This window comes from Thalassophryne amazonica, chromosome 1 (assembly GCF_902500255.1).
Source record: "Thalassophryne amazonica chromosome 1, fThaAma1.1, whole genome shotgun sequence".
Taxonomy (NCBI): Eukaryota; Metazoa; Chordata; class Actinopteri; order Batrachoidiformes; family Batrachoididae; genus Thalassophryne; species Thalassophryne amazonica.
In genome coordinates, this window is record NC_047103.1 from 64,859,044 (window position 1) to 64,886,100 (window position 27,057).

The 27,057-nt window shown below is 39.7% G+C and overlaps 1 protein-coding gene across 2 annotated transcripts in view; it reads left to right on the plus strand.

Annotated features, from left to right (window-relative positions):
- slc22a17 (solute carrier family 22 member 17) overlaps positions 1 to 27,057 on the plus strand; it is a 98,813-nt gene that overhangs the window by 39,115 nt on the left and 32,641 nt on the right. For both annotated transcript variants that reach the window (XM_034171368.1, XM_034171361.1), the window contains exons 3-4: positions 4,429 to 4,532; positions 21,638 to 21,792. In XM_034171368.1, coding sequence (XP_034027259.1) covers positions 4,429 to 4,532; positions 21,638 to 21,792 — 259 coding nt within the window. The remainder of the gene's footprint in view (positions 1 to 4,428; positions 4,533 to 21,637; positions 21,793 to 27,057) is intronic.

Here is a 27,057-nt window from a genome sequence, read left to right on the forward strand (position 1 = left end):
GAAGCCGTGCTGTTGTAACACGTGCAGAATGTGGCTTGGCGTGGTCTTGCTGAAATAAGCAGGGACGTCTCTGAAAAAGACATTGCTTGGTTGGCAGCATGTGTTGCTCCAAGACCTGTATCTTTTAGCATTGTTGGTGCCATCACAGATGTGTAAGCTGCCCATGCCATGAACACTAACATATCCCCAAACCATCTCAGATGCTGCCATATAAACTTAGTGCTAGTAACAGTCTGGATGGTCTTTTTCATCTTTTGTCCAGAGGACACAACGTCCATGATTTCCAAAAACAGTTTGAAATGTGGACTCATCAGACCACAGCACACTTTTCCACTTTGCGTCTGTCCATTTCAAATGAGCTTGGGCCCAGAGAAGGCGGTGGCGTTTCTGGATGTTGTTGAGATACGCCTTTCGTTTTGCATGGTAGAGTTTTAACTTGCACTTGTAGCGATGAACTGTATTAACTGACAGTGGTTTTCTGAAGTGTTCCTGAGCTCACACAGTAAGGTCCTTTTCACAATGATGTTGGTTTTTAATGCAGTGCTGCCTGAGGGATCAAAGATCATGGGCATTCGATATTGGTTTTCGGCCTTACCGCTTACATGTAGAAAGTTCTTAAGATTCTCTGAATCTTCTGATTGTGGACTGTAGATGATGGAATCCCTGAATTCCTTGCTAATGAATGTTGAGAAACATTGTTCTTAAAATGTTGGACTATTTTTTTCATGCAGTTGTTCACAAAGTGGTGATCCTCACCTCATCTTTGCTTGTGAACGGCTGAGACTTTTGGGGATGCTCCTTTTATACCCAATCATGAGTGTCCTCAGTTCCTAAACATTTATTGAGTGTTGTTAGAAGGAAAGGTGATGTAACACAGTGGTAAACATACCACTGTCCCAGCTTTTTTGAAATGTGTTGCAGGCATCCATTTCAAAATGAACAAATATTTGCACAAAAACAATAAACTTTATCAGTTTGAACATTAAATATCTTTGCTTTGTGGTATATTCAATTTAATATAGGTTGAATAGGATTTGCAAATCATTGTATTCTGTTTTTATTTACATTTTACACAACGTCCCAACTTCATTGGAATTGGGGTTGTATTAGAAAAACATTTATAAACACTGTTGGTTGCTGTCAGCTACGTATTTTGCAGCATTGAGGCAGCTAAGAGGAGCTGAGCTCAACTCTACCCCGGCAGAAGGGGCCTGGCCACCAGGCTGCTACAAAAAACAAAACAAAAACAAAAGTCATTACCCCTTGACAGCATAAAAAAAGACATTTACAAAAATGAAAAGTCTGTTAAGTTGTGATTCAGGTTGACAACCATGTGATATAACCGGGGTTGAAATGCATAGAACACTGTCATCTACTGGTGCCCGGTTATATCACACGGTTGTCAACCTGAATCACAACTTAACAAACTTTTCATTTTTGCAAATGACTTATTTTTAACGAATGAAAAAAATGACATATTTTGCAAAAGTACATTTATTTGCAAACACCAACACACATGATAAAGAAGCTTTCCCATGTGACGGCTCTCCTGATGACTCTCCTGCATCATCAGGAGAGTCGTCGGGAGAGCCGTCAGGAGAGGCGTCAGTCCCATCGTTAGGAGGGACAGCTGCCCTGTTATTAGGAGGGTGCTAATTAGAGCAATTGTTTAGTCACTAGCCTATAGCAGTCTGCCTCTCAGTAGGAGGGGTTTGGTTAGGTTTAAAACTCCAGCTTTTGTGGCTTCTGTTATTCTTCTCTACAAGAGTCAAGACAGAAGTCAGACTACCAGAGCAAGAATTTTAGCTGAGGAAGCTTCTGCGATTTGAAGTGAAACGTCCTCGCGTCAAGCAACCCAGTCCAGTCGAAGATTCAAGCTTCTCTACTATGGAAACCACTTGGACAACTGAGAGCCTTCACAGAAACCAACACACATGTTACATCCACTTGTGTTGGTTTTTATATAGAATGAATTAGCCAACCAATGAGTATGAGCAGATGCTCAGTGTACCCATAATCCCTTTGGGCATCTGTGTGTTAATTTTCAAATCTTCAGAATGAGTGCATTATTTTAAAATGAACAGATATGTGTTACATTTTTACTTTGTACATTTTAAGAGTTTACATAATGTATCAAGGTCAAATTGAATTTCAGTGTCTACTGTCTGCTGATGGTAGTGTCTACTGATATCTTCAAAATACAAAGACCGGTTTCAGTATGTCTTGGTGGATAAACTCTTTCCCATCCTATCACAACGCAGGTCATGCCAAGGTCAAAGGTCAAAACAAGCCATTTTCTAAAATACATGAATGACTATATCAAGAACTAGATGAAGGTTACTGCATAGACTTGTGCTCTCTTTGGGCTTCTGACATCATTGACATCATCTGCTCAGGTGAAGTTGAAAAAATAGCTGGTGGCGAGGCACTGCAGACATCTGGATGTCTTGTAGCAGCATAGTGGCTATGTTCTAAAACTCAAATCACACTCCTATAGCTCCAAACAACTCTTCGGAAAGGATTTTTTAAAAATGATGGTCTAGCAACAGATCATTTAATCACAGACATTAAATCAGAGAAATAACCCATTACTTTGTGATTGTTTAACAGCAGTTATGTTTTAAAAGTCAAATGACCTGGTCACACGTCCACATTACCTAGCAGAAAGGATTTTGAATATAGTTATGACAGAATTCTTCCTTCAGTCTCTCTGGGTCTCTCTCATTTCATAACATGTGGTTTAGAAGTTAATGTAGCAGGAAATGAGCTTGTCTTTCAGTTTCTTTCATGTCCAAAGCTTTGGTCTGGTGGCCACTAAGAGAAAAACCAAATGATCCGCATAGCCGCAGCGCTCCCAGACAGAAAATTTTTATTTAACAGAAAATGAATGTAACGTTTTGGGCAAGAGCGGGCTGTGCAGATCATTTGGTTTTTGTCTTTGATGTTTTTTTGGTCCTGCACGCCTTTTTGTGTGCTTTGGATGTGCGTGTCTTCATTGCATTGTCTGGTGGCCACTAAGGCCATCGCTGCATGTTTGTAAGCATACACACACAAAATGTAAAATTTCCTGGCTCCACTCCTTTTTGCCAATCCATATTTCAATTGCATACAGCCAGCAGAAGGCAGAAAAGTGCTTCCAAAAAAGGCGTCAGTCCTGGCATTTTTTGGTTTTCGGCATTTCGGCATTTTTTGTTACAAGCAGACATCTATGCTAGATCAAGTCCTTATATAGTGAGGTTTCACATCAGGAGCGATGCCAAAAATAAAAATCATTTTTTGGCCATTTTTGGGCCAAAAGCCCCCATTTTTGGGTCAAAATTCAGAAATGGTCCAATCCATTTGATATGCATATGAAATTACTCGTCTTGACGAGTAGAGTTCAAAAATATATCATTTGACCTATTTTTGACCTTGTACGTCACAATGACTGAAAATGTAGAAAGGTCAACGCATTTTTCGTGAAGGGTCAAATTCATAAAATCTGTTATGATGGTCCGATTATGACAATTTTGGTGTCTAATTATATGTTTTCTTGCACAAGAAAACCAATAAGACAACTTACATAGACTATTATGCCAGTCTTAGCTATGAAAATACAATTATGTCAGATAAGATGGGTCTATTGATTAACTTTATCCATCTTCAAAATGGTTATGACATCAAAATTGATCATAATTGGCCTCTTTTACATCAAGCACATTAATTAAATATAAAAATTGCATAAGTATGTTTTTTGTGAATATAAAGAAAATCAGAATACAAAAGCAAAGACAGAGACATCTTAGAGTACACTATGGCTAATTTATTAAAATCATTTTTTATGATTCATTGTTTCCATTATACAACATACACTTGATACCTCAAGTATCAGAACCATTCAAAATAAGTTCAGTACACCCACTGACATTATTTTTTTGTCATTAGTACCAAATTGACAAATTTTAGTTACCTTAAAGGGGCATTCCATAAAAAATTAAACTGATTATCACCCATGTTATGGAAAAACATATATTAATATGATTTTGGTAAAACTATGATTTGATGTGATTTGACATCATTTGAAGTATATTTGGGTGTAAATAGAGGGGAAAAAGGGATGTGAGGCAAAATGCAAGACTTTAGCCTGTAAGTGCTTTAAGAGTGGTCAGTGTTGCATGGGTGCCTGTGGGTGCTGTGCAGAGTGTGCTGTGCACAGTGGAGCTAATGCATGTTTAAAAAATTGTTTAAAATCTGAATAGAATTTTAAATTTTCCTTGGTTATTGAGAATAAATTATTTCTCAAAAGTGGAGCTGGGACATGAATGTTCATGAGCTGGTTTGTTTGATTAATGACATGTTTCCTCTCCTCTTGTAAGCTCAGTTGATGATTGTGTTTTCTGTATCATACAAATTGAGATATGTGACTGATCTCTGATCTCCTCTCCTAAGTGGGATCTGGTGTGTGCTCAGTACTGGCTGGTTCCAGTGGAGGAGGTGTGCTTCATTCTGGGGATTCTGATTGGCTGTCTGGGCCTGGGCTACGCTGCGGACAGGTAGTACATGCTCATAATCAAATACACTCCTGGATACAAATATTATTTATTTATTATTGTAAGTTCTAGTAAGCATTGCATATGTGCATTACAGACACACAGCTCCAGCTTCTTTCTAACAGAGAAATCTAGAATGCATACAGATGTTAATGATTAATGGAAATTAGTCTTAAGCCTTTTATATATATATATATATACATATATATATATATATATACATATATATGTGTATATATGTATACGTATATGTATATGTGTATATATGTATACGTATATGTATATGTGTATATATGTATACGTATATGTATATGTGTATATATGTATACGTATATGTATATGTGTATACGTATATGTATATGTGTATACGTATATGTATATATGTATACGTATATGTATATATGTATACGTATATGTATATATGTATACGTATATGTATATATGTATATGTGTATATATATATACACTCAACAAAAATATAAACGCAACACTTTTGGTTTTGCTCTCATTTTGTATGAGATGATCTCAAAGATCTAAAACTTTTTCCACATACACAATATCACCATTTCCCTCAAATATTGTTCACAAACCAGTCTAAATCTGTGATAGTGAGCACTTCTCCTTTGCTGAGATAATCCATCCCACCTCACAGGTGTGCCATACCAAGATGCTGATTAGACACCATGATTAGTGCACAGGTGTGCCTTAGACTGCCCACAATAAAAGGCCACTCTGAAAGGTGCAGTTTTATCACACAGCACAATGCCACAGATGTCGCAAGATTTGAGGGAGCGTGCAATTGGCATGCTGACAGCAGGAATGTCAACCAGAGCTGTTGCTCGTGTATTGAATGTTCATTTCTCTACCATAAGCCGTCTCCAAAAGCATTTCAGAGAATTTGGCAGTACATCCAACCAGCCTCACAACCGCAGACCACGTGTAACCACACAGAAACCATCTCAGGGAAGCTCATCTGCATGCTCGTCGTCCTCATCGGGGTCTCGACCTGACTCCAGTTCGTCGTCGTAACCGACTTGAGTGGGCAAATGCTCACATTCGCTGGCGTTTGGCACGTTGGAGAGATGTTCTCTTCACGGATGAATCCCGGTTCACACTGTCCAGGGCAGATGGCAGACAGCGTGTGTGGCGTCGTGTGGATGAGCGGTTTTTTGATGTCAATGTTGTGGATCGAGTGGCCCATGGTGGTGGTGGGGTTATGGTATGGGCAGGCGTCTGTTATGGACGAAGAACACAGGTGCATTTTATTGATGGCATTTTGAATGCACAGAGATACCGTGACAAGATCCTGAGGCCCATTGTTGTGCCATACATCCAAGAACATCACCTCATGTTGCAGGAGGATAATGCACGGCCCCATGTTGCAAGGATCTGTACACAATTCTTGGAAGCTGAAAATGTCCCAGTTCTTGCATGGCCGGCATACTCACCGGACATGTCACCCATTGAGCATGTTTGGGATGCTCTGGACCGGCGTATACGACAGCATGTACCAGTTCCTGCCAATATCCAGCAACTTCGCACAGCCATTGAAGAGGAGTGGACCAACATTCCACAGGCCACAATTGACAACCTGATCAACTCTATGCGAAGGAGATGTGTTGCACAGCATGAGGCAAATGGTGGTCACACCAGATACTGACTGGTATCCCCCCCAATAAAACAAAACTGCACCTTTCAGAGTGGCCTTTTATTGTGGACAGTCTAAGGCACACCTGTGCACTAATCATGGTGTCTAATCAGCATCTTGATATGGCACACCTGTGAGGTGGGATGGATTATCTCAGCAAAGGAGAAGTGCTCACTATCACAGATTTAGACTGGTTTGTGAACAGTATTTGAGGGAAATGGTGATATTGTGTATGTGGAAAAAGTTTTAGATGTTTGAGTTCATCTCATACAAAATGGGAGCAAAACCAAAAGTGTTGCATTTATATTTTTGTTGAGTGTATGTATATATATATATATATATATATATGTATATGTGTATATATATATATGTATATGTGTATATATATATATGTATATGTGTATATATATATATGTATATGTGTATATATATATATGTATATGTGTATATATATATATGTATACGTATATGTATACGTATACGTATACGTGTATACGTATACGTGTATACGTATACGTGTATACGTATAAGTGTATACGTGTATACGTATAAGTGTATACGTGTATACGTATACGTATACGTGTATACGTATACGTGTATACGTATATATATATATATATGTATATGTATACGTATATATGTATGTGTATATATATACACATATATATATATATATATACATGAGGTCTGTGATGAAAAAAGCGGTCCTTTTTATTTTTTCAAAAAATAAATGGATTTGATTCATATGTTTTTACGTCAGACAAGCTTGAACCCTCGTGCGCATGCGGGAGTTTTTTTCACGCGTGTCGGTGACGTCATTCGCCTGTGGGCAGGCCTTGAGTGAGGAGTGCTTCACCCCGCCCGTCGGAATCTCTTTGTCTGAATAGCCACTGCGGACAGCGCGCGTTGCTTTATCAACATTTTTTCTGGACCTGTGAGGGATATCCGAGTGGACACTATTCGAGAAATTAAGCTGGTTTTCGGTGAAAAGTTTAATGGCTGATGAGAGATTATGGGGTGTTTCTGTTGCTGTAAGGACTTTCCACGGAGCGGGACGTCGCGCAGCACTTCCAGGCCTGTTTCGACCTGAAAACATTCTAATTTAAGGCTTAATTCACCCAGGACATCGTGAGAGAACAGAGAAGATTCAGAACAGGCCGGCATGAGGACTTTATGCGGACATTCCACTGTTTAAGGACATTTTGTAATGAAAGACGTGCGCGCAAATTCGGCGAGTCATTTCCGTGACGACTCGGCGAATCTTTGTGCGCCGCGACAGGAAAAACACCTCCGTGTTGAAAACCATTTGTAAAATTCAGGCAGCTTTTGATGGCTTTCAACAAGTGAGTAACTGAGAAATTGTTTAACAGCTTGGGCATGTTCCAACTTGCCCGTTAAGGTTTCCAACGGAGGTTTTTCCTGTCGCGACCCTCCGCGGTCGGGTCCGTCCCGACATGCGACTCTGCCCGCACGTTCTTTCATTACAAAATGTCCGTTAACAATGGAATGTCCGAATAAACTCCTCATGCCGACTTCTTCTTAAAGTTCTCTGTTCTCTGACGACTTACTGGGTCAACAGAGCCTGAAATGTGGAAGTTTTCAACTTGAAACGGCAAGACGCTGCCGCCTCGAAGCGCAGATCGCCGTCAGGCACCGTGGGCCGTCCTTAAAGCGACACTACCAGACCAAAATCTCTCATCAGCCGTTAAAATTTTTACCGAAAACCAGCTAAATTTATCAAATGGTGTCCACCCAGTTGTGCCTTACAGGTTTTGAAAACATTTTTATCAAACAAAGCAGCAGTCTCTGAGCCATTCCTAAACAATGAAAAAATCGACGAGAGGGTGGGCCACTCCTCACTCAAAGACTGCCCACAGGCGAATGACGTAACCGACAGGCGTGAAAAAACTCTTGCATGCCCACGAGGGTTCAAGCATGTCTGATGTAATCACACGTGATTCAAATCCATATGGTTTTTGAAAAAAATAATAAGGTCTGTTACTTTTATCACAGACCTTGTATGTATGTATGTATGTATATATATATATATATATATATATAATCATTTTTTTCAGTTCATCCTTCCTTCAGTTATTTAATTTCAATTTCAATTTATTTTCATTTATATAGCACCAAATCACAACAGAGTTGCCTCAAGGTGCTTCACACAAGTGAGGTCGAACCTTACTAATCCCCAGAGCAACAGTGGTAAGGAAAAACTCCCTCTGAGGAAGAAACTTCAAGCAGACCAGACTCAAAGGGGGTGACCCTCTGCTTGGGCCATGCTACAGACATAAATTACAGAACAATTCACAGAACAATTCACAAAACTAATATACAGGAAATGCTGTTGGTGCACAGAACAGGAGGGTCACCAGCACAAATACAGCTTCCATCTCTGGATGGAGCTGCACCTTAAAAAGAGAGAAAAAACAGAATCAGGCATCAGAAAGACAAGAAATACAGTATAATTTGCCAGCATTAATCAACAAGAAAAACAGAGGAAATACTAAGGTGATCACCGACCACTAGCCCTAAGCTTCACTAAAAGACCCAGAATTTAGGTAAAGTTGAGGCCGCAGCCCGCTCCGTTTGCTAATAAGATGAATTAAAAGAGTAAAAAGCGTAAAACAAAACTATACCAGTATGCTAGCCATACGAAAGGGAAAATAAGTGTGTCTTAAGTAGGGATGGGTATTGATAAGATTTTATCGATATCGATTCTGCTTATCGATCCGATTCCTTATCGATTCCCTTATCGATACCTCTTGTGAATTTTGTACTAAAAGTAGACTTTACAGGTTTTCTATGTATTTCATTGAGTCTTAAAGTAAATAAAGATGAAATTGGTCACTGTACCCTTGATCTCTGGACATAAATAAAAATAAACAAAACGGTGTTTCACTTTGAAGTTATTAATTCAGACTGGACTCTATCGTTCTAACTTGACTCATCAGAGAGCTGCGCAGTGTTTGGAGCTGTGTGAACAGAACGGAGGACGATTCTCGTTTCTTTCTTGCAGCAAGACAGGAGTCCCAGTTAGTAACTTTAATCCGCACAAATGTGACTCACGATTGATATATTCAGGGATGAAAGTGGTGAAACACAAAAAAAGCTGAAACCCAAAATTATCCCCCAACACCACCCGCACAAAAATGTTTGAATTCTAGAAGCTCTGAAATGCAATCTGGGACTATTCCAGACAATAAACTGCAGTGAGTGCAGCATCCATTTAGTAAGAAAAAAAAAAGCAACTTTCCTTATTCAGATTCATTCCAGTAGTATTCTGCTCTTACTAGGATGCAGCAGTTTTCTAGCTTGGCAGATAGTTCTGGAGGAAATCACTGAAGAAATTAACACATTAAAAATATGGTTTGACCAAAACAAACTGTCATTAAACTTAAGTAAGACAGGGATGAAGTGGAGGTGTAAGAGTCACTCGGTGTTCACAGGAAACACTTATTTATTTATTTATGTATGTTCATTGTTAGTTGCTTTTATATTTTCTGTTGTGTTTCTATTCAGGTTCTTTTTGTCTCTTTCTCTAAAATTGTATATAATAAGCATTAGATTATTAATATATAAACAAAAATAAATTTAAGAAATATTACAATTTGAAAACAAATGCACCCGAACGTGATGAGAGCTGCAAATGCGTAATGCTAACTTTTAACATTGAAAATGCCATAGACATGCTAACACTTTGGCATCGCTCCCGTTTTTAAGTTATAAAATACATCTATCAACTGTTTCAGAAGACCATAACAGGTCGGTTTAACATAGAAAAGGTAAATAATACTCACAGATGTATGCTCTTTAGGGTTTTAGTGGGGGAAAATTAAGCGGAAGAAAGAAAGTATAAACGAAGCAACAGATCGAAGCATTGCTTCAATCTGCGAACCACTGCTTTGATTGGTTCAAGGTTCAGAGCAAAGCCGCGCTGCAGAAAAGTTGATCACGGACCCGCTGCAGGGTCTGTAATCAATGTAGAGAAATTATCATTTTTCTGACAAACACCCCGTAAAACAACGGCCACTCTGAAGGACCGATAACAGAATCGTTAAGCACAAAGCTTATTGATGTCGGTGGATCGAATCATTTCTTAACGATACCCGCAAGGAACCGGTTCTCGATACCCATCCCTAGTCTTAAGTTTGGACTTGAAAGTCTCTACAGAATCTGACTGTTTTATTGATGCAGGGAGATCATTCCACAGAACAGGGGCATGATAAGAGAAAGCTCTGTGACCTGCAGACTTCTTATTCACCCTAGGGACACAAAGTAGTCCTGCACTCTGAGAACGCAAAGCCTGGGCCGGTATGTAGGGTTTAATTAAGTCAGCTAAGTAGGGAGGTGCCAATCTGTGAACAGTTTTATAGACTAGTAGCAGAACCTTAAAATCTGATCTCACTGGGACAGGAAGCCAGTGAAGTGGTGCCAAAATGGGTGTAATGTGGTCGAACTTTCTGCTTCATGTCAAAAGTCTGGCTGCAGCATTTTTAACCAGTTGGAGGGCCCTAATGCTAGACTGCGGTAAACCAGAAAATAGAACATTGCAGTAGTCCAGTCTAAAAGAGATAAATGCATGGATCAGGGTCTTAGCATCAGCCATAGACAGGATGGGATGAATCTTTGCTATATTTCGCAGGTGGAAGAAAGCAGTCCTCATAATATTTCTAATGTGGAGGTCAAAGGACAATGTAGGATCAAAAATTACCCCAAGGTTCCTCACTTTGTCAGTGTGATGTATGACACACGAGCCTAAGCTGAGCGTTAACTGGTCAAATTGATGCTGATGTCTCACTGGACCAAGAACTGTCATTTCAGTCTTATCAGAGTTTAAAAGTAGGAAGTTTCTCGACATCCAACTTCTCAATGATGCAAGGCAATCTTCTAAGGATTTTATGTGAATGAGATTACCAGCAGTTATCGACATGTATAACTGAGTATCATCAGCATAGTAGTGAAAGGTAATCCCAAAACACTGTAATTTGTGCCCAAGGGGTGCTATATAAAGGGAGAAAAGCAGGGGGCCTAAGACAGACCCCTGTGGAACCCCAAATTTCATGTCACTAAGGTTAGAGGTAGTGTTACTGTATAAAACACAGTGAGAACGACTGGTCAGGTATGACGTCAGCCATGCAAGGGCACTCCCAGTAATCCCAAAATGATTTTCCAGCCTATCAAGTAGAATATGGTGATCCACTGTATCAAACGCAGCACTGAGATCTAACAGCACCAGAACCGTAGTGGTGTCCGAATCCATTGTAAGCAGAAGATCATTCACCACTTTTGTGAGAGCTGTCTCTGTTGAATGATATTTTCTTTTTTTTATTATATATATTTTATTCAGATTTTAAGATTTACATACAAAAAAATTAACACAAAACAGAGCAGTCTGAGCACAAAATACTATTTTACCAAATTGCACAAACATACAGTACTGTACATCACTTCACTAATAAGTCGGTTGAGTTAAGCATAAGGCAAGAAAGAGTTCATCATTACCTTTTAGTTTTGCACTGAGTCTTTCCATGGGTAGAATTCTAAAGATTTCTTCATATCACTGTGTGACAGTTGGTGGTTTGTCATTTATCCAATTAAAAAGTATACATTTTCGTGCCAAAAATAGTAATTTACTCAACAATTTAGATTTATTTTTTCCCTTTAAAGGTGGAAGCCCCAACAAGAAGTGACCCGGATCCTTACACAACTTACTTTTCAAAATACAATTTATTTCCTCAGCAATACAAGACCAGAATTTGGAAATCTTTGGGCAGGTCCAGAGGCAATGCAGATAGGTCCCGTCATTTTTCTGACATTTAATACATAGAGGTGATCTTTTAGAGTCAATCCAATTAAGAAAAACTTGTGTTCTGTGTTGTCTATGCAAAATTTTGAATTGAATTTCTTTAAATTTGTTTGTAAGGAATAAAGAGTGGACAGACAATCTTTCCAAGCATGTTCATCATAGTGACATTGGAGTTCTTCTTCCCAAATCTTTGTCAGTTTGTCAATATTATGTTGATTATATTCCTGTAATCTTGAATACATTTGCTTAATGAAACTTTTCTTTGTGTTCAAATCCATAATAATTCTCTCAATGGGACCCAGCTGCATTACCCCATGAGTAACATCAAATGTTGTGTTGATAAAATGACGTGCCTGTAAATAGGCAAAAAATTCCCTCTGTGGAATTCCATATTTGTTCTGGATCTGTGTGAATGACATAATTAAATTATCTTCAAATAGATCCCCAACAACTTTTATTCCCCTGTTATACCACTTTTGAAAAACTGGGCTGTTGGTGCCAGGGGTAAAGAATGATATTTTCTAAAAGTAGACTGCAGTGGCTCAAAGATATTATTCTCAGTAAGATAGTCCACGAGCTGCCGTGACACCACTTTTTCCAGAATTTTAGAGCAAAATGATAGATTTGATATCGGCCAATAGTTTTTCAATACAGTATGGTCAAGATTAGGTTTCTTAAGTAATGGTTTAATCACTGCAGATTTGAAACATTTAGGAACAGATCCAAAAGTTAAAGAAAGATTAATAATTTCCAGCACAGTCAGCCAAGAGTGGGCCACAGGTCCTTAAACAGTTTTGTTGGTATAGGATCACATACTATCAAATTTTGTAAATCAAGGTAATCCCTCAGTAATGGCGCCCACCTCAATAGCAGGGTGTAGTGCCTGGGTTAAGGCATGGTGGGATATGTTTAACCTAATGTCTTCTATTTTCTTCTCAAAGTAATCCAGGAAATCTTGTGCTGTCAAAGGAGAGCAAACTACAGGTGGTTGTCCATGAATAAGTGTTGCCACCGTGTTGAACAAGAACTTTGAGTTATGCTTGTTTTTGTTGATCAAATCCAGTGGTGGGCACAGTTTCAATAATCCGATAACAGATAACTATCGAAAATAATGTTTTCATTATCGGATTATCTTTTTAGATAACTTTAAAAACCATTATCGGACTAATTATCTTCTGATAAATTTTTGTCCGATAACTTTTAGACCGATAATGTAGTAAACAAAGCTGAACAGCGGCAAACATTTTTAAAATTTAAAATCAGCTGAGCACCTACCTGTTAAACGTTTCATAACAAATATATAGTTCTACCCTCTGCAAACAGAAGAGAGCTGCTTCCAGGAGAAACTGATCTATCTGCAGGCAAAAGAGAACTGGTCACAAAAAAAAAGAAAAATGATTTCCTTTAACACCATACTGATACGCTGGCAATATCACCCAAGTCATCCAGAGGCATACATTTTTAACTTATGGTTCAAATTTTAACCAAACTAATTTTGGACAAGTTATTTAAAATTACTGTCATGTCTGAAGTTTTATAAAGTGAAAATATCAGATATATGTTTTAGTTTTAAAGTAATGTGCTAATTTTTAAGGTTTTAGTGAGCACATGCTGTGCCCAGCAGTGCATTATGGGTAGGATAGGATAATCTCAGTACGTTCACGACAGGACAAATGCATTTGAGACACTGTTCAGGCTCCACGGACAACAGCATTAAACTCTAGTGCCTAAAACTCTCGTGAATATATTCTGTGGGTTTATAGATGTTGTTATTGTATTTGCGTTTTTTAAAATCCACGCATCTTAAATGTAGCAGACACGGATTATCTGGAATTTTGTTATGACAAGTTTTCAAGGCCTCTACTGCCGTCTCCTGGCCAGTAGTGTTCATGGCAGTTCATGGCAGTATTCATCCTGAAGCTGGGCAGACACTGTATGATATTGTAATCACTGTACTCTGTTTTAGTTCAAACTGTACCACAGAACCGCACGGTGTAAAAGTTCAGAGCGCATGATTTATGTTTTCATACACATTGTATGTTCAAAAACCACATGTCGAACTTGTCTTTCCAGAAGCAAAACATAAGCTTTTTTTCAAACTTAATTTACAAAAACTCTCAATTGGAGACATCAAAGTTTAAAAACAAAACAAAACAACACACAAAAAAAAACATTACAAGACAGCTCTGTGGTGTTTGCACATGCACAGTGTGAGCGGATGGATGCTTGTAGCTCTTCAGCAGCAGGATACCCTTACGACGGCTGACCAGAATAATATCAAACAGGTTTGATTTTCATTCGACCATACGATCAGCGATCAGGAGGTGGTTGGTAGATGTTAAACGCAGCTTGTTACTCCATGTACGCTACACGATGCAGGACGCGCGATTAACCTGAAACTCGGTCCAAAAAATTCTCGCACGAATGAAAAATCATCTGAAAATGGGCCAAAACTCGCACAGTGTAAAGCCAACATTTATGTGTCATGACAATATTGAGTGCACGTTTTACAATATAATAAAACCTGCGCACATCATAAAACGTGCGCACATTCTCTTCACATGCAAAACATTTTGCAATGACACTTCCAGGGCTCTGTAAAAATGCCTGTTTTACAAATAAAAAAATGGAATATTTTACAAAAGCACATTTATCTGTAAACACCAACACATGACACACGTCACATTAATGTGTTGGTTTACATAATGAATGACTGAACTAATCAGTGTTTAGCAGAGGCACTTTTACCCAGAATCCTTTGCGATCTGTCTGTGTTTGTTACAAAACCTCAGAATTAGTGCATTATTCAACATTAAAAGATATATGTTATATTTTAACTTTGTACAAATGACAGAATTGAGATTAATGGAGTTATTCTATCAGTATTAATGTTATTCATAAATCAAAACCATAAGTCAGCACTGCTTTATTTTCCAAGACCTCTGCCTGACCGGAGCGTTGTGATTGGTAGAGAGCTGGCTTTGTGGCTGCTCTCAGTGTGCTTCTGTGCTGGAAGCCGTGTAGTAAACAAGAGCTTCCAGCAGGGGGCAGGATGTTCAAAGACAGAAGTGTGGGCTCATTGTTTGGGTCTGTTGTTGTTTTCAATGCTACTAGAAGCAATCGTAGTGTTAAAACTCAAATTCAGTTTATTAGTAGTTGCATATGTACCAGAGACAATACTGGAATTTATCGGTTATCTGTAACTTCCGATACATTTTGTGGTGGTTTATGGTTTTATCTTCATCAAAGATAATTTTTCAGTTATCTGATTATCTGTTATCGAAGTTAGTTTTTGGTTATCTGTGCCCACCACTGATCAAATCAGAATAATAGGTCCGTTTTGTAGCCAGTAATGCATGCTTATAGTCTAAGATAGCATCACGCCACGCAAGGTTGAATACTTCTAATTTTGAATGATGCCATTTCCTTTCTAGACCTCTTGCCTTATGCTTGAGGTCACGCAGGTAATCATTGAACCTAGGTGACTGTGATTTGGGCGAGCGTGGTTTTAACACAGGTGGTGCAATCATATTGAGTGTAGTTTTGAGCACTGAGTTTAAGCTATCCACAAGTCTGTCTACTGATTGGGTATTTGCCAAACGTGAAGCTAAGACATCAGGCAGTCTAGCTTCGAGTTCAGTCTTAGTTGAGGAGTTGATGCATCACCGTAGTGATATATAAGGTTGTTGTTCCACAAAACACGGCAGCGTAACTGTAAACTTAATAAGTGAGTGATCAGAGACCACTGATGTAAGAGGCATGATGTCAATATTCATGACAGCAATACCACGTGCGAGAACCAGATCCAGGGTATTTCCACTAATGTGCATCGAGTCCCGAATGCATTGTCGAAATCCTAATGCATCCACAATTTCCATATATGATTTGCAGAGGGGATCAGAAGGCTTATTTATATGAATGTTAAAGTCACCAATGATCAGAATGTTATCTGCCCTACTTGACAAGTTAGAGATGAATGCACCAAATTCATCTAAGACTTCAGAATATGAGCCAGGAGGCCTATATACAGTGACAAAGTAATACGGGTGATTTTTATTCTTCTGACCTTGGCAATGCGTAATATCCTGAGCAGAGCGGAGAATCAGATGCTCAAATGAGATATACACTCAACAAAAATATAAACGCAACACTTTTTTGGTTTTGCTCCCATTTTGTATGAGATGAACTCATAGATCTAAAACTTTTTCCACATACACAATATCACCATTTCCCTCAAATATTGTTCACAAACCAGTCTAAATCTGTGATAGTGAGCACTTCTCCTTTGCTGAGATAATCCATCCCACCTCACAGGTGTGCCATATCAAGATGCTGATTAGACATCATGATTGGTGCACAGGTGTGCCTTAGACTGCCCACAATAAAAAGCTACTCTGAAAGGTGCAGTGCAAAACCAAAAGTGTTGCGTTTATATTTTTGTTGAGTGTATTTGTGACCCCCAACAACTAATAAGCTAAACCTAGATTTATAAATAAGAGCAACATCCCCGCCTTGCTTCGCATCATGAGGGACGTGACTAAATGTATATGCTGGTGGGCATGTCTCATTTAAGGGGAGGACAGCTGTAGGTTTAAGCCATGTTTCACATAACCCATCATATCGAAGTGATGATCAATAATTAGATCATAATCAACAATGATTTTGAGGACAGTGATCTTATGTTAATGAGACCCAGACTAAGGACCTCAGTAGGGTTGACAGTTGAACTGTTTGGATTTAGGGGTGGTTCCAGAGTAGCATATATAACAGGGGTTGGCAACCTATGGCATGCGTGCCACTGCTGGCACGCGGCGGCATAATCACTGGCACGCACAACACTGGACCAGCATCAGTAAAAAAAAATAAAAGAAAAAAATCTGAGTGACAGCACGATCTTCCAACCGCATTCGCTCCACAGCGCTCTGCACCCAGCTCCCGCCCACTTTCCCAGAGACCCATGTGTAAAATTAGCCTAGCGCGCATTAAAATCAAAGTTACCTGATAGAACGAGAACTGGTTCCTTTCGGGTATCATTAAGAAATGATTCGATCCACCGACATCAATAAGCTTTTTGCTTAACGATTCTGTCATCGGTCCTTCAGAGTGGCCGTTGTTTTGGGGGGTGTTTGTCAGGAAAATGATCATTTCTCTACATTGATTACAGACCCTGCAGCGGGTCCGTAATCAACTTTTCTGCAGCGCGGCTATGCTTTGAACCTTGAACCAATCGAAGCAGTGGTTCGCAGATTGAAGCAGTTCTTCGAACTATTGCTTTGTTTATTCTTTCTTTCGCTTAATTTTCCCCCACTAAAACCCTAAAGAGCATACGTCTGTGAGTATTATTTACCTTTATTATGTTAAACCGACCTGTTATGGTCTTCTGAAACAGTTGATAGATGTATTTTATAACTTAAAAACGGGAGCAATGCTAACGCGTTCGCATGTCTATGGCATTTTCAATGTTAAAAGTTAGCATTAAGCAGTTGCAGCTGTCATTACGTTCGGGTGCATTTGTTTTCAAATTGTAATATTTTTTAAATTTATTTTTGTGTATATATTAATAATCTAATGATTATTATATACAATATGTACTTATTATATACAATTTTAGAGAAAGAGACAAAAAGAACCTGAATAGAAACACAACAGAAAATATAAAAGCAACTAACAATGAACATAAATAAATAAATAAATACATACATACATACATACATACAGAAATAAATGTTTCCTGTGAACACCTATGGGCTGCTTTTGTCGCCAAGCTTGCAGTATTCTCAGATGACATTGCGTCCACCTTCCGCTACTTCCGGCACTTGAGGGAGTTGTCCTCACAATGCAACATCAGCACTGCTGAAATAGCCGAATACATGCGTGAGCTGGAGGCGGAGTTCACGACCCGCTTTGTGGATTTTAAACTGTACGGTCCGATGTTCTCCTTCTTGATCAAGCCTGACCACTTTGATGGACATGACCTGGATGCAGCTCTGATCGACTGGATGGATGTACAGGACGTGGAGATGCAGCTGATACAGCTGAAGAGCTCATCACTGTGGGTGACGAAGTTTGCAGAGCTCCGAAAGCAGTTGGAATCCACCCCTGTGCAACAGCATGGAGCCTGCATCCTCGCATGCTGGACGCATCTGCACCAGAGAAGTTCAGCTGTCTCAAGAACATTGCATTGGCCCTCTTGTCAGTGTTCGGCTCAACATACCTGTGTGAGCAGGTATTTTCGCACGTGAAAAGTGTGCTTAGTCCCATCCGCAGCCGTTTGACGACGGACCATTCTGAGGCATGTTTACAATTAAAAGTGACAAACTACAAACCCCAGATAAAAAAGTTCAGCCAAGAAAAGCAAGGACAGGGATCACACTGACTGGTAGGCAAGATATATTAATTGAGACATAGCCTATGATTCATTTTAGTCTCAGCCCACACTGATTAGTTAAATACGTTGCTGTTTGCTTTGAATTTGTTGAACGTTTTCCTGTAGTTTGTGTCATTTTTACCATTATTGTTGATAGTGGCACACTCATTGACTAGAAAATTTGAAATTGGCTCTCAATGTCTCAAAGGTTGCCGACCCCTGATATATAAGATGCATAGAAGTAGGTTTAGGTTTGAGACATTCCACACGTGTTGTAGGTAGGAGACACAAAATCTTTGCTATTGCTGGAACAACCACTGGGCCATCCTCAATTTCAACATCATCCAATGTAGTAATGGGTATTAAGTTTGCAAAGCATATCCCTCTATGATTTTTATGGACATGTCTATGGAAGCAGGCCACAGTCTCAACTTGTTGAATTTCCCTCCCTGGCAGATAAACTGCACTATCACCATAGTGGATTTTGTGCACTAATTTCCCCGCTAAGCTAATGGATTCCACACCCACATTTGTCATAAGCCTTGCAGCGTCTCTAATCACCTGCTCCTTGGCCTGCTGTAAATTCCTAATGTTACCCTATATGTCGTAATGTTACATGATGTTTTCCAGTGCCGTATGCTGCAAAGAGAGCCCTACACCATGATGTTCCCACCTCCAAACTTCACTCTTGGTATGGTACTTTTGGGGTGATGTGTAGTGCCATTTGACCTCCAAACATGCTATGTATTATGGCATCCAAAGAGTACAATTTTGGTCTCATCTGACTCGACTATATTCTCCCAGTATTTCACAGGCTTCTCTAAATGTTTTGCAGCAAACTTCAAACGAGCTTCAAAATGCTTTTTCTTCAGCAATGGAGTCTTGTGTGGTGAGGGTACAGGCAATTCAGTGTGTTACTTATTGTTTTCTTTGAAACAGTTGTACCTGCTAATTCCAGGTTTTTCTGAAGTGCTCCACAAGTTGTCCTTGGCTCTTGGACAACTCTTCTGATAATTCTTTTCTGACTGACCTCTCTGTCAGAAATCCTATGAGGAGTACCTGGTCATTGCCAGTTTATGGTGAAATGATGTTCTTTCCACTGTCTGATTATGGGCCCAACAGTGCTCACTGGAGCATTCAGAAGTTTAAAAATCCTTCTGTAACCAATGCCATCTGTATGTTTTGCAACAATAAGGTTGTGAAAATCTTGACAGAGCTGTTTGGTTTTACCCATCATGAGATGCCCTCTGCATTCTGCAGATCAGAGCCCTCTGCACCACTGTAAACCCTCTGCGTAGCCTGACTTGCACCTGCTTTAACAATGGAGACTGCAAGGGCTGTGATTGGTCACTTTTCTGATTTCACTCCTTCCTCTCCTGTCACATTTTAAAAGTTTTACAGTGCGCACACCATTTACATTTCAATCATGGATCAAATACAGGAACGTTTGGAAGAAAAGTCCATAAATACAGTGGTATCTAAAAGTCTGGGCATTCCTGATGATTTCCATGATTTTCCTTTATAAATCATTGGTTGTTTGGATCAGCAATTTCAGTTAAATATATCATATAACAGACAAACACACTGATATTTGAGAAGTGAAATGAAGTTTCTAGTATTTACAAAATTTTGTTTTGCCTAATTTTGTTTAAATAATTATTGCACACTTTCTGTGCAATCATTTATTTATTGCACAGAAAGTGCAGGCGTTTATTTTTTTCAGATAAAGTTTTGATCCGGCCATTAAATGAGGTAGGACCCTATTCAAGGTTAGGCAAGGAAATATGTAAGCCTAATTCGTGCTGGGGATTCCTCATAGATTTTTTTCGGCACCTCCTGACTGTAACTAATCTGTTACATATGTTACATGCGGCCATTCAGTACTTACTTTACCTGCTTTGTGTGTGTGTGTGTGTGTGTGTGTGTGTGTGTATATATATATATATATATATATATATATATATATTATTTGGTCCCACATAAATTAGTAGCTTTGTTTTTTTTTTTTAATAAACTGAGCTCTACCACAAGCAAAGAACACAGTATCATTGTGGGGAGCACACTTGTATATCCATCACAACACATCATGAACTAGAAGCACTCAGAGAGTGCAAACCTCCGCCAAGGCCATGGGGTCACTGATGCCATAACATCTACACACCGTGGAATCATTGAACCTAAAAAAGTCTAACAATAATGTTTGCTCAGTAGTAAAAAAAAAAGTTTGATCTGCTGTGACTGGATAGCATGTATCCTTAGCGCTTGGCATCACAGTTTATTGCAACTTGCACCTTTCCCAGAAGCTACCGTTATCTGAGCACTGATATTGATATTGCATGTGCTTATAGACAAAAACAAATAAGAGACAAAATTCAATTTATTATTCAACTAAACTGCAAATAGATGAATTTTTTAACATTTATGAAACACTTCTCTAAACAAGGCCATAGGGTCACTGACCCTAAAGAGATTCCCTCCTTGGCACCGTGATCTATTTCTTTTTGTCTCTTTCTCTAAAATTGTATATAATAATCATTAGATTATAAATATATAAACAAAAATAAATTTAAGAAATATTGCAATTTGAAAAGAAATGCACCCGAACGTGACAACAGCTGCAACTGCTTAATGCTAACTTTTAACATTGAAAATGCCATAGACATGCTAACGTGTTAGCATCGGGATCCGGATCGTGAGCCGGATCACCACTAAAATTTAATCACTTGTTCCTCTTGTCATTTCCAACCACTCCACAAAATTTCATCAAAATCCGTTCAAAACTTTTTGAGTTATCCTGCTGACAAACAGACAAACAAACAAACACAACCAAAAACATAACCTCCTTGGCGGAGGTAATAACAAAACCACATGTAAATACCACAATAGTTAAGTTGGGAGAACAAGAGCTCCCACCCCTCCCACTCCAAGTACTAGTTGATTCAAACATTCTAGACTCTACTGTGTTGTTGTCTCACTGAGTGAATGATCACACAGTGGGAGCTGCAGTCTGTGGGGGTTATTTAGCTAGTTATCAGCCTCAGTTCATTTGGGCCTCATTCAGACTGGGGTTTGCAATCCACCTTAAAGCCCCTTTCACACCGGGCCTGATTCGAGTTGCGCCATGCGGCAAATAAACAAACACCCTAACCCCCCCCCCAGAATTGTTAAGATTTTACAATCGAATGACTGATTGTTTTAGGTAATTTTTCTTTTTAATTTGTGATTTGTACAGTAATATAAATGTCATTGGATGTGTTGGTTGTGTTGTTTTTACTCTGTAGGCTTGGCCGGTCCAGGACACTGCTGACGTCTTTGACCTTGTCTGTAGTGTTTGGCGTGCTGCTGTGTGTCTCTCCAAATCCTTACATCTTTGTCATCATGCGTTTCTGTCTGGCAGCAGCCAGTGCAGGAGTCTACCTCATTCTGTATATCACACGTAAGTAACATAAACCTATTTAAATACATTTTTCATACCCTGCAACTCCTGTTTATGACAAATGCCTGTCTGTCCATCAGGTTACTGCTGTGTTATTTGAAAAGCTCAAGATGCTGGTACACTTTTCACAGTCCTCATGTTCTTTGAATTAATTAGGATGCTGCTGATTCCAGGTAAAAAGTCACAGAAAACAGCCCTTATCAAAACTAAAAATGGAGAAAGAAAAGGATTTGTAACATTGCAAGATCAATGTAGTGAAAATTTTGTTATTCTGGAATGGGAACATTATATTTAGAAGTGTATGAGCATAGTTATTTATTTATTTATGTAATAAAATATATTGTGACAGTTTAACCTATTTTACCAAACCTGCTGCAAATGTTGTCTCTGGAACAATTGGATGCTGTGGAACAAATGCTGTTTAACTTGGGGTAGTTCTTTTTTTTTTTTTTTTTTTTTTTTTAAATCTATTTTTAATATTATGACATTGAGATGTTCATGAAACCTGCTAACAATGTTGGGCTCCTCCTGGAACAGATCTCATTACATTTTAAAGCCAACCTACAAAATGTAAAATGTCAGGAAAACTGTAATGAACACTACATAGGTGAAATGAAGCAACCTTTACACAAAAGGCTATACCAGCACCGCAGAGAGGGCGCCAGTGGACCTCAGTCTGCGGTTCATCTCCACCTTAAAGACACTAACTGTTATGTGTCGACGCGGGTTGAGGAGCGGACCTGCGTCAGACGGAACCCAGCGCTACAAATAACCAGAAAAGCGGTTCCAAAAACAATATATTTATTTCACCCGCTGGTGCATAAAAAGTGTAAAAACAGAAATAGCATCCTTCTGGTGGAGTGAAGGCTGGCACGCTCTCCAGCGCCCAAAAGGATCGAAGCCCGGCGCTCCTGGACCCACTACCACCGCCAAACACCCCCCAGGTGGACACGACAAACCGACTCTCTGCGAAGCATAGAAGAGGTGAGGTAAGTTAGCAGTTACAACTAATATCCTTCAAAAGACACACACTATCAGCAACACATGCAGGTCTGTATTTTAAGCTTTATGCAAATGAGCAGCTTCTCACAACAGGTGGAGGACCACTTGTCCGCATGCCACAGCAGTGAGAAGCAAGCTGCACAATCCTCATCACAATTCAAGTATACTGCGTAACAAAATACCAAGTTACTATCAACAATTAGTCAAACGCTTAATCACCTTTGATGTGTGCTGACAGCATGTGTCCCTCACCCTTCCTTGCTTCACGGGCTCGATGTGTCAAACCCAGGCGCGGTCCTCAGCGTCTCACAAACGAACATCACAAGGTCGAGTTCCCGGCAGTTCTGCTTGAATCACACATGACTTAAATGCAGAACGCCATCCAATTATCTGCTTCAGCTGAAAGTCTTTAAGGTTGCATGTGAGCACCATTCACAGGTGCTGCACATGATGTTGATGAGGGTGAAGACTTCTTCAGCCAGCACCTTCTCCACAGACAAATCAGTTCTCATGCCACCTGGAGAGCAAAGAAAAGAAAAGAACGCCAAAATATCCAGCCACACCCCCCCCAACACACAACACTAACCACATGTTTGAGGACAAGGAAGTTAAAATATTAGCCAGAGAGAAGAAATGGTTTGAGAGAGGGGTCACGAGGCATTCTTTGTGAAACGTTTGAAACCCAGCCTTAACCGGGGAGGGGGTCTGAGACACACTTTATCCCCTGTTTACAATGTGGTACTCAGTTCAAAGGAGTTTGTCTTTTGTTCATGGTAATGAGTCATTCACGTCATCAAGGGAGCCATCAGAAAGGCATCCATCCCATCATTAGAGGGACAGCTGTCCTGTCATTAGGTGTACTAACTAGAGCACAATAGTTGCTAATTAGAGCTATTGTTTGTCACTAGCCTATAGCAGTCTGCCTCTCAGTAGGAGGGGTCTGGTTAGGTTTAAAACTCCAGCTTTTGTTGGCTTCTGTTTTATTCTTCTCTACAAGAGTCAGACAGAAGTCAGACTTCCAGAGCAAGAATTTTAGCTGAGGAAGCGTCTGCGATTTGAAGCGAAACATCCTTGCGTCAAGCAACCCAGTCCAGTCGAAGATTCAAGCTTCTCTACTAAAATGTAAAACATTAATTTAAATAAATAAATGAAATTAACGCAATCCTAAAATACCCTCGGCTGTATGTGGATCTTTATATTTTGAAATGCTAGTTCTATCTATCTGTCTGTCTGTCTGTCAAATTAATTATACATTTATTGTTATTAGCATTTGTCATTAAGATCCTATTGTCTTATTTACAATTTGTACACGTTCAATCAAGCACCTTTATTTTGTCACGTGTTAATTTCTCAAGGACCACAATGGAAGTAAGTGTTTATGCTTTATTGTGCTATCCGTGTATCATTGATATAGTCACCTACCCATGTATGTGCGTGTGCACATACATGAGCTTTTGAAAAGACCGGAAGTTATACCCTCTTCACACATAACATGACTGAAGCCGACTGGCGCATGAAGGAGGAATTGCATGACACTCGTGAAAATTGGAGCCGCCTCAAACGCCTCGTACAGCTGTCGCCACAACCATTCACACACACCAGCGGTCAAAAGACAGCGAGTGCCCATTCGACCTCCCTGTCGGCAGGTGTCTGCCAAATTCCAGGTGCCACACATGAACATCCAACAGCACTCGCTGAACACTTAGAAAAAGCGCGGCTGCTCTCTGCTCCTGGCATGAGAGTAGAGAGCAGCTGACCACATTTGCGCTGTCTGTGAAAATTGTCTAAGTGCAGTACGAGTGTTGCATAACCTAGCAACACATGGTTGTGACTGTCCCAAATTCTAACACCCCCCCCCAACACACACACACACACACACACACACACACACACACACACACACACACACACACACACACACACACACACACACACACACACACACACACACCATGAATCCAACATTCTCAGCTGTGGCTGAGGGTCCCAGAGTCCGGTCGCTGTCCAGCGCAGTGCGCTGCTGAGACAGCTGACCACTGTGTACTGCAACTCAGCTGGTGAACATGCAATGCACATGTGTGTGGGGTTGCTCATGCCCTCATGACATGCTGATAATTACATACCGGACCAGCCAGCATCTGAGTGCATGGCACGGTGTGAAACACGGTGTGTCATTTCAGTCAGGTGTTTAAAGACATTAATAATATACTTGTGTTATAATGCGATTGTCCCATCATAAGATACTGGTTGTAATAGAGATATAATTTGTGAAATGTTTGTTCAACTATGGACTGTTATGACCATATTGTACAAAATGAAGGGGATTTGGGGGCTTCAAAGGTTTTTATTTGAAAACGATCATTTCAGCGGTGTCTGTTCCTCTTCTCTCCCATTTTGGAGAGAAGACTCACATGGAAACAGAAGCTGCTGGCATGTGAAGATGGATTTTGTCCACCTTGTAAAATGTTGGATAAATCAAATCAAATCAATTTTATTTATATAGCGCCAAATCACAACAAACAGTTGCCCCAAGGCGCTTTATATTGTAAGGCAAAGCCATACAATAATTACGGAAAAACCCCAACGGTCAAAACGACCCCCTGTGAGCAAGCACTTGGCGACAGTGGGAAGGAAAAACTCCCTTTTAACAGGAAGAAACCTCCAGCAGAACCAGGCTCAGGGAGGGGCAGTCTTCTGCTGGGACTGGTTGGGGCTGAGGGAGAGAACCAGGAAAAAGACATGCTGTGGAGGGGAGCAGAGATCGATCACTAATGATTAAATGCAGAGTGGTGCATACAGAGCAAAAAGAGAAAGAAACACTCAATGCATCATGGGAACCCCCCAGCAGTCTAAGTCTATAGCAGCATAACTAAGGGATGGTTCAGGGTCACCTGATCCAGCCCTAACTATAAGCTTTAGCAAAAAGGAAAGTTTTAAGCCTAATCTTAAAAGTAGAGAGGGTGTCTGTCTCCCTGATCCGAATTGGGAGCTGGTTCCAGAGGAGAGGAGCCTGAAAGCTGAAGGCTCTGCCTCCCATTCTACTCTTACAAACCCTAGGAACTACAAGTAAGCCTGCAGTCTGAGAGCGAAGCGCTCTATTGGGGTGATATGGTACTATGAGGTCCCTAAGATAACATGGGACCTGATTATTCAAAACCTTATAAGTAAGAAGAAGAATTTTAAATTCTGTTCTAGAATTAACAGGAAGTCAATGAAGAGAGGCCAATATGGGTGAGATATGCTCTCTCCTTCTAGTCCCTGTCAGTACTCTAGCTGCAGCATTTTGAATTAACTGAAGGCTTTTCAGGGAACTTTTAGGACAACCTGATAATAATGAATTACAATAGTCCAGCCTAGAGGAAATAAATGCATGAATTAGTTTTTCAGCATCACTCTGAGACAAGACCTTTCTAATTTTAGAGATATTGCGCAAATGCAAAAAAGCAGTCCTACATATTTGTTTAATATGCGCATTGCATGACATATCCTGATCAAAAATGACTCCAAGATTTCTCACAGTATTACTAGAGGTCAGGGTAATGCCATCCAGAGTAAGGATCTGGTTATACACCATGTTTCTAAGATTTGTGGGGCCAAGTACAATAACTTCAGTTTTATCTGAGTTTAAAAGCAGGAAATTAGAGGTCATCCATGTCTTTATGTCTGTAAGACAATCCTGCAGTTTAGCTAATTGGTGTGTGTCCTCTGGCTTCATGGATAGATAAAGCTGGGTATCATCTGCGTAACAATGAAAATTTAAGCAATGATGTCTAATAATACTGCCTAAGGGAAGCATGTATAAAGTGAATAAAATTGGTCCTAGCACAGAACCTTGTGGAACTCCATAATTAACCTTGGTCTGTGAAGAAGATTCCCCATTTACATGAACAAATTGTAATCTATTAGATAAATATGATTCAAACCACCGCAGTGCATTGCCTTTAATACCTATGGCATGCTCTAATCTCTGTAATAGAATTTTATGGTCAACAGTATCAAAAGCAGCACTGAGGTCTAACAGAACAAGCACAGAGATGAGTCCACTGTCTGAGGCCATAAGAAGATCATTTGTAACCTTCACTAATGCTGTTTCTGTACTACGATGAATTCTAAACCCTGACTGAAACTCTTCAAATAGACCATTCCTCTGCAGATGATCAGTTAGCTGTTTTACAACTACCCTTTCAAGGAGTTTTGAGAGAAAAGGAAGGTTGGAGATTGGCCTATAATTAGCTAAGATAGCTGGGTCAAGTGATGGCTTTT